General features: G+C 46.0%; 1 gene segment (V, D, J or C); it reads left to right on the forward strand.

Moving 5' to 3' along the window:
* The first annotated feature begins 5,843 nt into the window (after nucleotides 1-5,843).
* Nucleotides 5,844-17,128, forward strand: LOC148149263 (immunoglobulin kappa variable 5-48-like). The segment is given in 3 exon segments: nucleotides 5,844-5,909; nucleotides 6,096-6,368; nucleotides 16,260-17,128. Coding segments are annotated over 3 exon segments (651 nt in total).
* Nucleotides 17,129-17,333: the final 205 nt, after the last annotated feature.

A 17,333-nucleotide genomic window follows, 5' to 3' on the forward strand; every position in this document is an offset into this window, starting at 1 on the left:
GGGCTGTGATTGTGATGAGTGCAAGTACAGCATTGGAATGGTCATGTTTGGAGTCCCAGACATGGCTGAGATTTTCGATATGGAGTTCAGATCATTTACATAGATGTGGCCAAGGATATAACGATAACAGCAGACAGTGCTCAGAGAGAGGGCTGGAGTTTATACCAGAATCTGAGGAGGATGGTTTTGATCTTCCCAATGTGTTTCACAGTGAGCCTGGCTCCTCAGCCCTGACTGCTCTTAGCTGCTGTGATTGTCACTGATTGGACACTTATTATTAGAGATTCTGACCACACCAGAAAGCCCCAGTGTAAAAAATAACTGCAAAGACTGTCAGATCGCAAGGTTGAAACTTCACCAAGAGAGGAAGTGAAAGAAGGAGCTCGGAGCAGCTGGACGTTTGTTATTGAGACGGGAGAAAACTGTGAACTGTCTGCACTCCCTGGAATCTGACAGCACAGGAAGCTGGTTCTGGGATTTGTTTTGCAGAAACAGCACAGTGATGGAAAAAGTATCAGTCATTCTCTCACAGACACACACGCCTGCACTCGGAGATCAGAAACAGAATCCAGCAGCAGCTCTGTCTCCAAGCTGTGAAACCTGCACAGAATTTTTCCCTCATTCAGTTTTTAACTGGCGGGGTAGACCAAGCAGGGGAGGCAACACAGTGGTGTGTACAGTCGGAAGGGAGTTGCCCTGGGAGACCTCACCATTAACTATGGAACCCATGAAGCCACATGACAGCAGGTCAAACATGGGGAAGGAAACCTCCTGCTGATTACCACACAGCACCGCCCTCCCCTCCAACCTCAACTAAGCAGTCAGTCCTCCTCCATGTTGAACAACACTTGGAGGGAGCACTGAGGATGGGAAGGATGCAGGATATACCCTGAGTAAGGGACTTCAAAGTCCACCATCAAGAGCTGCTCAGAAGCATCACTACTGAGCAAGCTGGTCAAGTTCCACCTGATTCAGCTGCTCGACTGGACATGGGGCAGGTGGTGAGGGAACCAACAAGAGGGAAAAACATACTCACTATCACCCTCGCCAATCTGCCTGCTGCTGGTGTATCTGTCCATGACAGTATCAGTAAGAGTGACCACCGCACAGTCCGTGTGGAGACAAAATCTCATCTTCACATTGAGAATACCTTACATTTTGTTCGGTAAGAGATACAGGATGTCAGGAAGAACTTTGTTTTTAGCAGCAATTGGTAATGACTTGGAAATTAGTGCCAATTCAGGTGAGGCAGGTGAAGACACTCAGTGATTGCAATGGCAGATTGGATGGGCCCTTGATGGAAATAAACCTGCAAAGCTCTGGGGGTCGAGTAGGGAAGGGGGTGGGACTGACTGGATTGCTCCTTGAAATGACAGCATTTACCTGACAGGCTGAATGTTCTCCCCCTGTGCTGGAAATAGGTCTCACTCAATGAAGGGTTCACAATTAGAGAGTTTGGATGCAGTAAATACAGGACAAATTGTTTCTCCAGGCAGGAGGGTCAGTAACCAAAGGGCACGCATTTCAGAAAGGGTCTGAAGAACAAGAGAGAAGATAGGAACATTTTTATCCAGCGAGTTCATGATGACTCTCTGCAAGGTGAGTGGAAGTGGATTCAACAGCAACTTTCAAAAGGGAATTTGGAGAAATAGCTGAAAAGGAAACAATTGCAGAGTTGTACGTGAAGGGCTGGGTAAATGGGACTCATTGGACTAATGTGACTGTCACAATCGGCCCAGTGACTTCTGGCTGTGTTGTATAAGAGCTTACACACACTTAGACTCACCTTTACACAAAGACTGGGAGAAACAGACAACCCAGTTTACAGAAGAGTGTTTTCTCAAGCAAAATACTCTTGAACCAACTCAGGGAACAGGCCAGACTAGATTTACCAGAATAAGTCAGCAAATCAATGGCAAAGCAACAGTGAACCAAAAGTGATGGAAGTGAACAGGAAATTCAATAGCACAGCCATTGAGAGGGGGAGGGATGAAGGGCAGAGAGCACGCAGTAGGGGTTTGAAGGCTCTGCTGTCAATGGTGGGATGGAGGAAGCAGCAATGGGCAGGAGACCAGAGACAGAAGATGGAAGGGGGAGGGAGGGAATGTGAGTCTGCAGCAGGACGCAGAGTGAGGGAGGAGGGAGGCCATGGAGGCAATTGGCTGGCAGTGAGGTCGGGGGTCATTCTGGAACAACACATGGTAAGACAGGGAAGAGACCACTCCATATCAGACAAGCTGGCATTTATGGAATGTGGATCCAGGAAGATGGGAGAGGACATTGGAATCATAGATTTAGGAGGTGGGACAAGCAGGAATTAGGGTTTCTGTGCAGAGACAGACAATATGATTAAGATTGAAATAAGAGACATATGTGGTGGACACAATGTCAGTTTTGCAGCTCAGATACTGGACAATCCAATGGGAAGGAGGCCCATGTTGACTGGTCCTATGGGAAGGTGGCCCATGTATACATCATCATAGAGTCATAGAGGATTACAACATGGTATCAGGCCCTTCAGCTCTACTCATCCATGCTGACCAAGTTTCCAAAACTGAACTAGTCCCATTTGCCTGTGTTTGGCCCAATCCTCTCTAAATCCTTCCTATCCATGTTCCTGTAAAAACGTCCTTGAAATGTAGTAATTGTACTCGCCTCTACCACTTCCTCTGGCAGCTCATTACACATACACACCATCCTCTGTGTGAAAAGGTTGTCTCTCGGGCCCCATCAAATTCTTTCCTCTCTCGACTTAAACCTATTCCTTCTAGTACTGGACTCCCCTGCACTGCGGAAAAGACTTTAGCTATTCACCTTATCTATGACCCTCATGATTATATAAACCTCTATAAGGTCACCCCTCAATCTCCTGCATTCCCTGGAAAACATTTCAGCCTATCCATCCTTGCCTTATGATTCAAACCTTCCAATTAATCTTTCTTTTACCCAAACCAGTGTAATAACTTCCTACCTAAAGCAGGGTGAGCAGAAATGTACACAGTGTCCAAATATGGTCTTCCCAATGCCTTGCACAGCTGTAACATGATGTCCCAGCTCCTGTACTCCCTGCTTTGACCAGTGAAGGTGAGCACGTCAAATACCCTCTTCACCACCCTGTCTACCTGTGACACCACTTTCAAGGAACTATGTACCTGTACCCCTCAGTCTCTCTGTTCAACAACACTCACCTTGGCTCTACCATTAATTGTGTAATTTGTGCCCTGGTTTGTCTTACCAAAATGCAACTCCTTCCATTTATCGAAATTAAACTCCATCTGGATTTGTTGACCCACTGGCCCAGTTGATCAAGATGACATCACACTGTTGGATAACCTTCTTTCCTGCCCACGATGCCAACAATTTTAATGTCAGCCACAAACTTCCTGACCATCCCTGCTATTTTCTCATCCAAATTGAGCATATAAATGATGAACAACAGTGGATCCAGGATTGATTCTTGTGGCAGACGGCTGGTCACTGGCCTCCAGTCTGAAGAACAACCCTCTCTCACCAGCCTCTGCCTCCTACCATTAGGCCAATTTTATATCCAATTGGCGAGCTCTCCCTGGATCCTATGTGATATAATCTTACTAAATAGTCTACCAGGGGAACCTTGTCTAAGACCTTGCTAAAGTCCATGTCGACAGAGTGTACTGCTCTACCTTTATCTATCTTCGTGATTACTTCTTCAAAAACTCAGTCATCTACTCGTCTCCAACCGAAACTCCAGTGAATAGGAGGCCCATGTTTACTGGTCTCTGTTGGAGGTTCCAGCAGGAAGGAGGCCCATGTTTACTGGTCTCTGTTGGAGGTTCCAGCAGGAAGGAGGCCTATGTTTACCGGTCGCTATTGGGTATGGGGGTCAGTTCCTTTCTGTTGTAACTGTGTGATAGTCCAACCCTCATCCCAGTGAAACAGCCTGACTCAGAGACTCATCATGCAAGTGGAAGGAAAGGGAAAGGGATTGGAACATGTTGTGAATGTACAGGATGGGTCAGTGGGTCAGAATCTGTCCTGTCCCTCCAGCTCACACTGATGGCCTGAGGATATCCTCTCTCTGTTGGGCCTTCATGGAATGAGCTTTGTGTCCAAACCTGTCCTCAGTGAGAAGAGGCCAACAGCACAGAATTGTCTTTCTTTTGACAAGAATTTGTTTGTCCTCCTGAGCAAGGCCAAACCCTGGTCAATTTGGGAAATGGGGAGTTACTCCAGGCAAATACATCCTTCTGGGGTAAAGGGTTAATGTCCATTAGTGGTGCAGAGCAGAGGGAGATTTATCCTGCATTCAACTGTCACCACCCAGGACACTGTCAGAAAGAGAGAGAAGCGAGACAGAGAGAGAGAGAGTTTCTGTGTGTGTGTGTGTGTGTGTGATATGAGTATGGTTAGAGACAGAATGCCAGAAAGGGAGGGAGAGAGACTGTAGATTGGGATGCAGAGAGGGAGGGAGAGACAGAGGGAGGAATAGAGAGGGGCAGATAACATTTGGTTGCTTTCAATTATAGCGAGAGATGGAGTGAGTGACGGAGACAGAGAAAGATGCAGAAATAGAGATTATGAGACGGAGTGAGGAACTGGGAATGAGTTGGAGGGAGTGGCTTTGAGACAGAGAAAGAGAATATGAAAGAGATTAACAGTGGGGGAGAGAGAGATCGAGGTAGAGAGAAAGAAGTGTAAGGTGTGAGTCAGAAAGGGAGATCGAGAGAGAGAGAGATAGAGAAAGAGAGAGAGAGAGAGAAGAGGACAGGTCCTGGTCACCACATTCTGGGAAGGATGTGATTGTACTTGAGAGGGTACGGGGAGATTTCCCAGAATGCTGCCTGAATGTGAGCTTTGAGATAAGATTAGAAAGGTTGGGGTTGTTTTCCTTGGAGCAGTGAAGGCTGAGAGGGGACCTGATAGAGGGGTATAAGGTTATTTGGGGCAGTGATAGTGTGGGTAGGAAGGCACTTTTTACATGAGTAAAGGACTCAGTAACCAGGGACCGAGATTGAAGGTAACACAGACATGGACACACAGAAACTCGGAGCTGGAGCAGGCCATTTGGCCCTTTGAGTCTGCTCTGTCATTCAGTATGATCATGGCTGACCCTCTCTCTCAAAGCCATATTCCTGCTTTCTCCCCATTCCCTTCATGCTGTTAAAATGCAAAACAATTATCTCTCTCTTTTTCTTGATATATTCAGTGGTAGAGAATTCCACAGGTTGACCACCCTTTGAGTGAAGAAATGTTTCCTCATCTCAGTCCTAAATGGTCGACCCTGTATCCCCCTGAGACTGGGTCCCCTTTTTTGAGACTCCCCAGCCAGGGGAAACCTCCTCCCTGCCCAGCCCTGTTAGAATTTTATATGTTTCAATCAGATTCCCTCTCATCCTTCTGAACTTGAGTGAGTCCAGGCCCAGTCAAGTTGGAGAGTGAGAGGGGAATTGAGGAGAAATGTTTTCACCCAGAGGGTGGTGAGAGTCTGGAACTCACTGCCTGAAAGGCTGGTTGAGTCACAAATTCTCGTGACATTGGAGCAGTGTTTAGATATTCCCTTGTGTTGCTGTAACCTCCAGGGTAATGGGCCAAGAGCTGGAGGATGGGATTAGTGTCATCAGATCTTTGTTTAACAGCACAGATACAATGGGCCAAATGGCCTCATTCAGTGCTGTTCACATCAATGACTCTCTGAGACAGTGAGAAAGAGAGAGAGAGAGAGAAGAGGAAGTGTGAGGGGCTGACGTGGCTCTCTCTGCCTGATTCCATTTACATATTGAGGAACACCCAGTCAGACTCTCACAGACTGCAGCTTTATAAAGCAGAGCCCAGTGAAGGGAGAGTTTATCAGGAACCAGGCACAGGGACAGGAGTACACACCATGATTTCACACATCCAGCTGATCTGGCCCCTGGCATTCTGTGTCGCAGGTACAAATCTCTCTCCTTCCACCTTGAATCTTTAGCTGTTCTCCATTTCTCTTCAATTCCACTGACTTGTGATTGAAGGGAAAATGCTGAAACCAGAGGAATGTTCAGTGTTTCCAACAATCTCTCATTTGACAGGCTCTTTCTGTGACAGTTCTGACTTCACTGTGTTTCTCTCTGACCCCTCAGGTATCAATGGGGACATCACCATGACCCAGTCTCCCCCGGTGCTGTCAGTGGGACCGGGCCACACTGTAACCATCACCTGTACGGCCAGTCAATCTGTTAGCAACTATGTTAACTGGTACCAGCAGCGAGAAGGTCAGAAACCCTCTCTCCTGATCTATTATGCAACAAATCGATTCACAGGAGTCTCCAATCGATTCACGGGCAGTGGATCAGGGACCAGTTTCACCCTGAAAATCAGCAACGTTCAGAATGAGGATGTCGCTGACTATTACTGTCAGCAGGGTAGCAGCTCCCCCTACACAGTGTTACAGAGCCATACAAAAACCTCAATAGGCACAGTCCCACTGCCTGTACTGACACATCCAGTTACATATAAATGTAAATGAACAAACTAACCCATGCTGGATTGTCACTGTCCACTACACACTCCAGTCTCTGTGGTGTCCACCATTTACTGAAGGCCTCAAGTTTCCCTCTGACACTCCATCGCCACACGTGAAGAACAGCTGCAAAACTTAACATTGAAAAATACATTTGACAAACCGCCCGAGCCCAGCTGGACACAACCCAGAGAGACAGAGACAGAAAGACACATGAATGAGGGAGAGAGAAAGAGAGTGAGAGGGAGAGTGTGAGAGTGAGTGAGAAAGGGAAGCAAAGAGCAGAGATTTTTGTTCACTCTCTGCACTGGGAGCTCTCACTGTGGCTTACGTTCGGGAAAGGAACCAAGCTCCGACTGAGTAAGTAAACCTCAATCCTCCATTATAAATCCTGTCAATACTGAAACACACTTTCTAAAACACAAATGCTGAATTGTTGAAGGTATTAGTGAGAAGCTGCAGTGAATGAAATAGTTGATTAAGGAGCACTGTGTCTAACAGGGTGTCCAACTGTATTTCTTTAGTTCCATTGTCCATTTAAGCAGCAAGATATAAGTCAGTCAGTTTTACTCACCGTGAGGAGGAGCTCTGCCCATTTGCAGCCTGTGGTCCCATTCCTGCAGCATGGAGTGAAATCAGTGAGTAGCCTCCTGCCAGTCTCAGTGTGACGATCATGGGCAGAGTTTGATGCGAGCTCTGGCTCCCTGTCCCAGTCTCTGATCTCACTGACCTCAGCAGCAGCAGCAGCAGCAGCAGCAGCAGCACAGTGAGACACCGAGCTCCCACCTCCCCCAGCTTTAACTCTGCTCAATCACACAATCACAGAATTGTTACAGTGCACACGGAGGCCGTTCCGCCCATCCTGTCTGGGCCGGCTCTCCGAATGAGCAATTCACTGAGTGTCATTCTCCTGCCTTCTCCCTGTCACCCTGCACATTGTTCCTTTTCGAATAACAGTCTCATTCCCTTCAGAATGTTTCAATTGAAGCTGCCTCCACCACACTCTCAGGCAGTGCATTCCACACCTTAACCACTCACTGGCTGAAAATGTTTTTCCTCATCTCATTTTTGATTCTCTCACTAATTACTTTAAATCTGTGCCCTCTCCTTCTCAATACTTTCATGAGTGGGAACATTTTTTCCCTATTTCCTCTGGCCAGACACCTCCTGATTTTGAATTCCTCAAACAAATTTCCTCTCAGCCTTCACTTCTCCAAGGCAGACAGTCCAAACTTCTCCAACGTTTGTTCACAACTGACTTTCCTCATCCATGAACCTCCTATTTGAATTTTTTTACCCCATCTCCAAAATATTCACATCCTTCATGAATTATTCCCCTTATCTTTTCCCGTAGTCCCATTTGCTTGCATTTAGCTAATTTCTCCCATACCGTTCCTGTCCATGTACCTGTTCAAATGCCTTTTAAATGTTGTTATCATACTCACCTCTACAACTTCCTCTGGCAGCTCATTCAAGACATGCACCATCCTCTATGTGAATGAGATGCACCTCAGGTCCCTTTTGAATCTTTCCCCTCTTGCTTTAAACCTCTGCTGTTTAGTTTTGGACTCCCTTACTCGGGGGAATAAACCTGAGCTAGTCATCTTATCTATGGCCATTATCATTTTATAAACCTCTAAAATGTCACCCAGCAGTCTCTGACCTTCCAAGGGAAATAGCCCAGGCCTAACCAGCCTCTCCTGAGAACGCAAACCCTCCAGTCTCGGTGACATCCTTGTCATCCTTTTTACACCCTTTCCAATTTAATGACATCCTTCCAATAGCAGGGTGACTGGGAATGGGCCTGATCAATACCTTGGAGAATCGTAACAACTCCCACACGTAATGCTCTGACCGATAGAAGCAATTGTACCAAATGCTTTCTTCACCACCCTGTCGACATGTGACACCAGTTTCAATCCTCTATGTGCCTCCACCCCTTGGTCTCCCTGTTTGACAACACTCCCCATGGCCCCACAATTAACTGTGTTAGCCCTGACCTGGTTTTTGTACCAAAATGTAACACCTCCCTATTATCTCAATGTGTAATGTAAATGTACTCTCAAATAGCCTTCTTCTCTGTCCATGAAACCAACAATGTTAGTGTCATCTGCAAACTCACAACCATGCCCCCTATATTCTCATTCAATTTGTTTCTATAAATGATGAACAATGATGAACCCAGAACCAATCCTTTTGCCACATCTCTGGTCACAGGCTTCCAGTCTGAACAACCATTATCTACCACCACTCTCTGTCTCCAACCATTAAGCCAACTTTGTATCAGTTAGCTTGCCCTCCCTGGATCCAACTTGATCTAACTTACTAACCAATTGACCATGCAGCACCTTGTCAAAGGTCTTGCTAAAGTCCATGTAGACAATGTCTACCCTCTGCCCTCAGCTATCTTCTTGGTCATGTCTTCAAAAAACTCAATCAAATTTGTGAGACATGTTTTCCCACTGACAAAGCTTTGTGGATTATTCTTAATCAATCCTTGTCTTTCCAAATGCATTTAGATCCTTTCTGTCAAAATCCCCTCCAACAACTTACCACTATCAGACTCACCGGTCTATAATTCCCAGGGTATTCCTTGCAGACCTTCCTAAATATCAGCACAAAATTAGCCATGCTCCAGTCTTCCAGCACATCACCTGTGGCTGTTGATGATACAAACATCTCACCAAGGGGTGTCAAAGTCTCTTCCCAAGCTTCCCACAAAGTACTGGGATGGAGCTGATCAGCTCCTGGGGATTTATCTACCTTTATGAGTTTAAAGAACAGATTACTGCACCTCTTCTCCTGTAATATGGACTCTTCTCAAGACATCAACATTTATTTCCTGAATTTCCTTCACTTCGATGTCCTTCTCAACCATAAATACTGCGGCAATATAGTAGATTAGTAACTCATTCATATTTTGTTTTAAAATAAAATATGAAAATTCTAAGAGTGAGACATTTGGAGGTGATCCATGGGATATGATCCATGGTCATGACTTTACTCTAGATTGTTCTTTGTCCTTTTCCACTGTCTCCCGAAACCTTGTGATACAATTGTCACTCTTCCCTAAATGTCCTCTGACTGACACTCAATATACTTGGGCCTCCTCATTCCCAAGATCCAGGTCTGGCAGAGCTTCCTTTCTGATTGGAATGGGAACACACGACTGGAGAAAATTCACCCGAGCACACTCTCACAACTCTGGCCCCTCTCTGCCCTTCACACAGCTCCGATTTCATTCTATATTCTGATAATTAAAGTTGCCCAAATGTGTGCTGTGAATTTCTTCCAGATTTCTTCCTCTACATCCTTCCCTCTAGTTGGTGACCGACAGACTGCACTGAACAACCTGATTGCACCTTTTTTGTTCCTTATCTCAAACCAAATCCATTCTGCCCTTGACCCCTCTGGGACATCCTCTTTCTCCAGTTCTGCACCTATCTTAACCAATCCCACACCTTCTTCCCCTTTTCCTATCTTTATTGAACACCTTGTATCCAGGAATATTTAACACCCAGTCCTGTCCTCATTTGAGCCTCATCTGTAAGAGCAACAACACCAGATTTCCACTTGGTAATATGCGTCTGTAACTCCCCAATCTTACTCCCCATACTCCACGCAGGCCCATACATGCACACAGTCAGTTGGATTTAGAAATTATTACTCTCTCCCTCACTGTGACCTGGCCAAATAAGTTACTCTTCCTTACTTTAGAGTATCTATCTCTTGCATGATTCTGTTTTCCTTGGTGTTCCTCCCTGATATTTCCTCCTGGTTCCCACAGCCCCCCTTCCATGTTCATTTAAACCCTCTCCAACAACACCAGCAAATCACCCCACAAGGAGCTCAGTTCTGTTCAGGAGCAACCCATCTGGTCTATAGAGGTCACATCTCCAACAAAATCATTCCCAATGTCCCAAGAATCTCAAACGCTCCCTCCTGGATCACCTTTCCAGCCTCAGATACACCCTGCCTTATCCTTCTGTTCCTATCCTCACTTGCATTGGTCACTGGGAGTAGTCCAGAGATTTACAATTTTGAGCTCCTGTTGCTAATTGCCTCCAGAGCTCCCTAAATTCTGACTGCAGGACCACATCCCTTTTCTCCCTCTGTCACTGGGACCACAACTGCTGCCTGTTCCCCCTCTCCCCTCAGGGTGGGAGACAACACACCATCCTGGAATTCCATCTGCAGCTGCAGAAACACCTATCGATTGCACTCACTCTCGAATCTCCTCTCACTATCGCTCTTCCAGTCTACCTTGTGCCTCCCTGTACAGCTGAGTCCCAGTGGTGCCATGGACTTGACTCTGGCTGCACTCCCCAGATGAACCATCATTCTCATCAGGATTCCAAACTGAAACCTGGTTGGACAGTGGGATGCACTCAGGGGATTCCTGTACGAGCTGCCTGGTCCTTTTGGACTGTCTGCTGCTCCCCTATTCCCTCTCTCCCTGCATACTCTGAAGCTTCAGAGTGACCACATCTAGAAACGTGCTTTCCACGGAGCTCTCAGCCTCACAGACGCTCCGCACTGACACCAGCTGCTGCTCAAGCTCCGAAACCCAGAGCTCCAATTGCTGTCACTGACCACACTTCCTGAACTCATGGTGTTCCAGGAGATGGGAAGCATCCTGAAGTTCCCACATGGAACAGGGTGCACACTCTCACCACTCCCTGGTTATCCCTTGATAAAGTTCTGATGACAAACAGCTCCAGCTGGGCTCAAATCCAGGCCTTTCAGTGTTCCAGGGTTTTGCAGAGTTTGTTCAAAAGACAATATGATAACAGAGTAGAATTAGGCCATTCGGCCCATCAAGACTGCTGTGCTGTTTGGGCATGGCTGATGTGTTTCTCACGACCATTCTCCTGCCTTCTTCCCATTATCTTTGATCGCCTTCCCAATCAGGAACCTATCAATGTCCGTCCGAAACACACTCAATGCCTTCACCTCTGCAGCATGAGTTCCACAGATTAACCACCCTCTGGCAGAAGAAATTCCTCCTCATCTCAGTCCTAATGGATTATCCCTAAAGTCTGTGGCTGTGCCCTCTGGCCAATGTTTCTCTTACTGGTGGAAACATCTCGTCCCCGCCCACTTTATCCAGACCTTTCCGTATTCTGTAAGTTTCAATGTGATCTCCGCATATCCTTAAGAACTGTATCAAGTCCACATCCAGAGTCCTAAATCTCTCCTCAACAGACCAGGCTGTCACCCCCAGGGTCATTCTCATAAACCTCCTCTGGATCTCCCCCAATGCAAGCACATCCCTCCTTAGATACAGGTCCCAAAACTGTTCACAATATTCCAAATGCAGTCTGACCAGAGTCTCATACAGCCTCAGCACTACACACCTGCTCTTGTATTCTAACTCAGTTGAAATGAATGCTAACATTGCATTTGTCTTCCTAATTGCCAACTGAACCTACATATTAACCTTAAGTGAAATCTGAAAGAGGACTCCTAAGTCCCTTTATCTGTCACTTCTTTGCCCACTCTCTGAGCCTTTCCAGTCCTTCTGCAGCCTCCCTGCTTCCTCAATTCTCCCTGCCCCTCCCCTCATCTTTGTGTTATCAGCAAATTTAGTAACAATGCCCTCAGTTCCTTTTCCCAGATCGTTAATATATAATTAATTGTTACATGAATAGCTGAGGTCCCAACACTGCCCCCTGCTGAACTGCATGAGGCACCAGCTGCCATCCTGCAAAAGACCCATTTATTTCCACTCTCTGTCCACGTCAGTACTGGGTTCCAAACCCCATGGGCTCTTATGTTATTTAGCAGCCTCCTGTGTGGCAACTTGTCAAAGGCCTTCTGGAAACCCAAACAGATAATGTCCATTGGCTCTCCTTTGTCTAACTTGCTCATTGATATTATTTCATATACTTCCCAGCTTCTCCCTCTCGAACTGCAGGGTGAATTGTATCACATTATGGTCACTGCCCCCTCAGGGTTCACTCACCTTCAGCTCCCCAATCAGGGCTGCCTCATTACACATCACCGAATCCAGAATTACCTGTTTCCTAGTGGGTCTACCACAAACTGTTCCAAAAAAAAGCATCTCGCAGACATTCCATGAATTCCTTTCCTTGAGATCCATTCCCAACCTGACTTTCCCAGTCCACCTGCATATTGCAGTCCCCATGATTATTGTAATAATCCCTTTCTTACATGCATTTTCTATCTCCTGATTTATTTTCTGCCCCACATCCCGGCTGAGAGGAGACTTGTACATAATTCCCATCAAGCTCTTTGCTATTTTGTGGGTCCTTAAGTTGACTCACACAGATTCTATGCTTTCCAACTCCATATTTCCTCTTGCTGTCGATGTAATTTCAGTTCTTCCTGACAGGGTAAACCTGCTCCTCCCACACACACCCCCACCACCCTCACACCTCTACGCATCATTAGAAACATAGAAAATAGCTGCAGGAATAGGCCACTCAGCCCTCTGAGTCTGCACCACCGTTCAATATGATCATGGCTGATTACGCAATCTGTTATCCCATTCCCACTCCACCCCCATATCTCTTGATTCCACAGGTTCACAACATCGGAATAACTTAACCCTTAATCTTCGACTGTGACCCCTAGTTTTGGATTTTCCTAATATCAAGAACATTCTTCCAGCATCAAGCCTGTCAAATCCCATCAGGATTTTATATGTTTCTGTGAGATTCCTCTCATTCTTCTAAATCCCAGTGAGTACAAGCCCAGTTGATCCAGTCTTTCCTCATATGTCAGTCCTGCTGTCCCGGGAATCAGTCTGGAGAACCTTTGCTGGACTCCCTCAATAGCAAGAATGTCCTTCCTCAGACGAGGAGACCAAACCTGCACATAATACTCAAGCTGAGGCCTTAATTCCGCAAGACATCCTTACTCCAGTACACAAATCCTCTCACTGTGAAGGCCAGCATGCCATTAGCTTTCCTCACTGCCTGCTGCACCTGCATGCCCCCTTTCAGTTACTGTTCCACCATGACACCCAACTCTCATTGCACCTCACCTTTTCCTAAACTTTCACCATTCACTGATAATCTGACTTCCTGTTTTACCACCAAAGTGGATAATCTCACATTTACCCAAATTATATTGCATTTGCCAAGTATTTGTCCACTCAGCCAGCCTGTCCAAGTCACTCTGCAGCCTCTTAGCATCCTCCTCACAGCACACATTGCCACCCAACTGAGTGTCATCTGCAAATTTGGAGGGATTGCATTCAATTCCTTTGTCCATATCATTTATGTATATTGTGAACAGCTGGGGTCCCAGCACTGAACCCTACGGTACCCCACTCATAACTGCCTGCCACTCTGAAAGGGACCCATTTATTCCAACTCTCTGCTTTCTATCTGCCAACGAGTTCTCTCTCCATGTCAATACATTACCTCCAATACCATGAGGTTTAATTTTGCTCACTAATCTCTTGTATGGGACCTTGTCAAAAGCCTTTTGAAAGTCCAGAACACAACATCCACTGGGTCCTGAGGGAGGGTCACTCAATCTGAAATGTTAACTTCGATTGCTGTCCACAGATTCTGCCAGACCTGCTGAACTGTTTCGTCAATTTTTGTTGTCCACTGATTCAGCCTTGTCCATTCTCCACTGATCACATCCTCAAAACCTTCCAGAAGGTGTGTCAGGCCTGATTTCCCTTTAGTAAATCCATGCTGACTTGGACCAATCCTGTCACTGCTTTCCAAATGCTCGGTAACAGTATCTTTAATAACTGACTCCAGCATTTTCCTCATGTATAATTCCTCATTTTCACTCTCCCTCCTTTTATTAAAAAGTGGAGTTACATTGGATACTGTCCAGTCCATTGGAACTCTGTCAGAGTCGACAGAATGTTGGAAAATGATCAACAATGTGTCCACTATTTCTACACCCACTTTCTTAAATACTCTGATGAGTTGCTGGCCCCTGGGGACTTACCAAGTTTTGATACCATCAGTCTCCCCAAAACCATTTCCTGACTAACAAGGATTACCTTCAGTTCCTCCTTCACACTTGACCCTCTATCCCCCTGCATTTCCTTTCAATACGATGTGCATCCTTGGATATTTAGTTCCCAGCCCTGATCCCTTTGCAGCCACGTCCCTGCACTACAGGCTCATTTACCTTGTTTCATAAACTCGATGCATCGAAGTACAACACCCTCCATCATGCACTGACTGCCTCCTTCTCATCGTTATCTCCTTTAGCAATCACAGAATCCCTACAGCGTGGAAGCAGGCCATTCAGCCCAGACTGACCCTCCAAAAAGCATCCTACCCACCCTACAATTCCCATGGATAATCCTCCTAACCTACACTTCTTTGTGACAATGGGAGGAAACCCAAGTGGACACTGGGAGAATGTATAAACACCACACAGACAGTCAGTTGGAATTGAGTCTGTGTCTCCGGAGCTGTGAGACAGCAGAGCTAACCACTGACCCACCATTCCACCCTGCGGGGCCTCAAGTTCGATTCTTGATCCTTTCCATACTCTCGATCCTATTACTTGGTCTGGATACTTTAATAACTTCTCCTGAGTCCCTACCTTCTTTAATTAGTTTAAACTCCTCGCAAACTTGATTTCCCTTGGTTTGTGTGGTACCATTTTGTCTACATTATTCCGAATGCTTCATGTGTTAAGAGACAAAACCTTTAAGCTTGTTCTATATTGAGCTTCCCTGCACTTTTAAGTTTCCTCAGTACAATATGACATTCACAATACTCTGTGCCTTTCCTTTTATTTTCGAGTAACAATCAATCCCATCACTAACCAGTATTCCTCACTTCTCCTTTAACTTTCATTTCCTCATTTTCCATCCACTTTCTCTTTGAATCATATTCAGGCTGATACTTATTCCTGAACAAACATCATTCAAAAATGTTCCTTGGTTCATTGTTGCTTGTGGGATCTTGTGTACAATCTGGCTTGCACATTTCCGACATTACAACAGTGATCCCATTTCAAACAAGTCCCACACTGTCTGCAAATGTCTTTGGGACAGCATGGATCTTTCTTTTCATTGGATGAACTGGGAGTCTTTCAGATGTGAAAGATGCTGTTCCAATAGTGCACAGTTCTCCTCTGAACTACAGTTACTGCTATGTATGTCCCTCTCTTTTGTGAAAACAGACCAAAAGTTTTCATGAGGAACCATTGCTCCATCTTCCACCACTGCACACAAGTTCCCTTCCTGCTCTCGAATGGGCCTCATACATTCCTTCATTCTCTTGTTCTTTCTGTGATTATAAAACATCACTGGGATTTCCCTGACTTCATTTGGACACATTTCATCCTGTCAGCTCTTTGCTTTCCTCAGATCCTGGTTAATTTCACCCCTGCATTTTGTCTTTCAGCCACTTTTACCCAATCCCTGCCCAGTTTAGTAAAATGGATTTGTTCCCAAATGAAAACTTTCACACTTGCCCCATGGTTCTCCATTTCCATCCCGACTCTCAATCTCACTGAGTTCTGATCACTGTCACTGAAATGCTCCCCCATTGATAGCCCTTCCAGCTACCCACATTCATTCCCTAAAGAATGATCCAAAACTGCCTCTTCTTTTTCACCATCACCCTCTCAGGGGCAATTAGGGATGGGCAATAAATGCTTGCCCTGTCAGTGACAGTCACATCCCAAGAAGCAATTTTAAAAGGCCCTGTCCTTTTATGGGGTTTGTTAGGTATTGAATACAAATGTTCAAATGGATTGTTTTGCCAGTGAATGTTCAGAGTTGAAATCCCTTTGAATGGCAGGGATTAAAATTGTTTCTCTTGTCTTTCAGGCCGTGAGAACTCTCAGCCCAAGCTGACCCTGTTGCCCCCCTCCCCAGAGCAGGTCAATGCCAAGGGCACTGCCACCCTGGTGTGCCTTGCCAATCACTTCTATCCCGATGAGCTGGAGGTGCAGTGGAAGAAGGACGGTGCAGTCATTTCGGACGGGGTTCAGACCAGCAACTACCTGCGAGCTTCGGACAGCACCTACAGTGTCAGCAGCCTGCTGACCCTCTCTGGGTCTGACTGGGAGTCCAACGCTCGCTTCTCCTGTGCCCTCACCCACGTGACCCTCCCCTCTCCCCTCAGCAAGAGCATCAGGAGATCAGAATGTGTGTAGAGTGTTTGAGACAGTCCACAGAGGAGACACAACTTTAAATAGAACAGGGCTGAGCTGGCAGGACAAAGGTCATTGTCAGCATTGAATTTCAACTCTCTTCCTTCTTGGGATTGGCTCAGAGACACTTCTGAGGTTCAAGGGTTAAGGCAGGTCATTGGGATCATCAAAAACAAGCTTTACTCTGTATCAAACCCCATGCTGACCCTGTTCTGGGAGTGTTTGATTGAACAGTGAAGACTCGTGATGCCAAGTAAAACCTCTCGAAGATGCTGAAAACTGTCAGCTGTACAAAACAATGTGAACCTCAGAAGTCTCTGCTTCAGTAAACCAGATCTCCTTCCTGCTCAGCTGCCAGTTCCAATTTAAGCTTCTGTCACTTTTTAAAGGGTCAGGATTCTTACGTCATTGAGAAAATCTCCACAAGTGTTTTCCTCAAGCTCCATTATGGCTGTGAATTTGTGCGGCTTCCTCTGTCTGGGCTGTTAATTGAAGTCTGTTTTCTGTCAATGTCAATCTGGAAAAAGGAATAAAGATGAAGAAGATTCAGTCTCTGTCTCGTGTGTGCTTTGGAAATGGCCAGAGTTGAAACCTCAGGGAAAGGTGTGTGAAGTGTTAACCTCCACCTTCAAGGCCTGGAACAAGAGGGGGGAATTGAGGGGGTAATGAGGTCCCTGGAGCAGGAGGGCAATTCTACAACTGTGTCCAGAAGGGGTACTTTCAGAAGGAATGCAGGGTCCCAAGGAAT

Source organism: Chiloscyllium plagiosum, unplaced genomic scaffold (genome assembly GCF_037043375.1).
Source record: "Chiloscyllium plagiosum isolate Xiang-an unplaced genomic scaffold, Cpla_swu_hap1 HiC_scaffold_9, whole genome shotgun sequence".
Lineage (NCBI taxonomy): Eukaryota > Metazoa > Chordata > Chondrichthyes > Orectolobiformes > Hemiscylliidae > Chiloscyllium > Chiloscyllium plagiosum.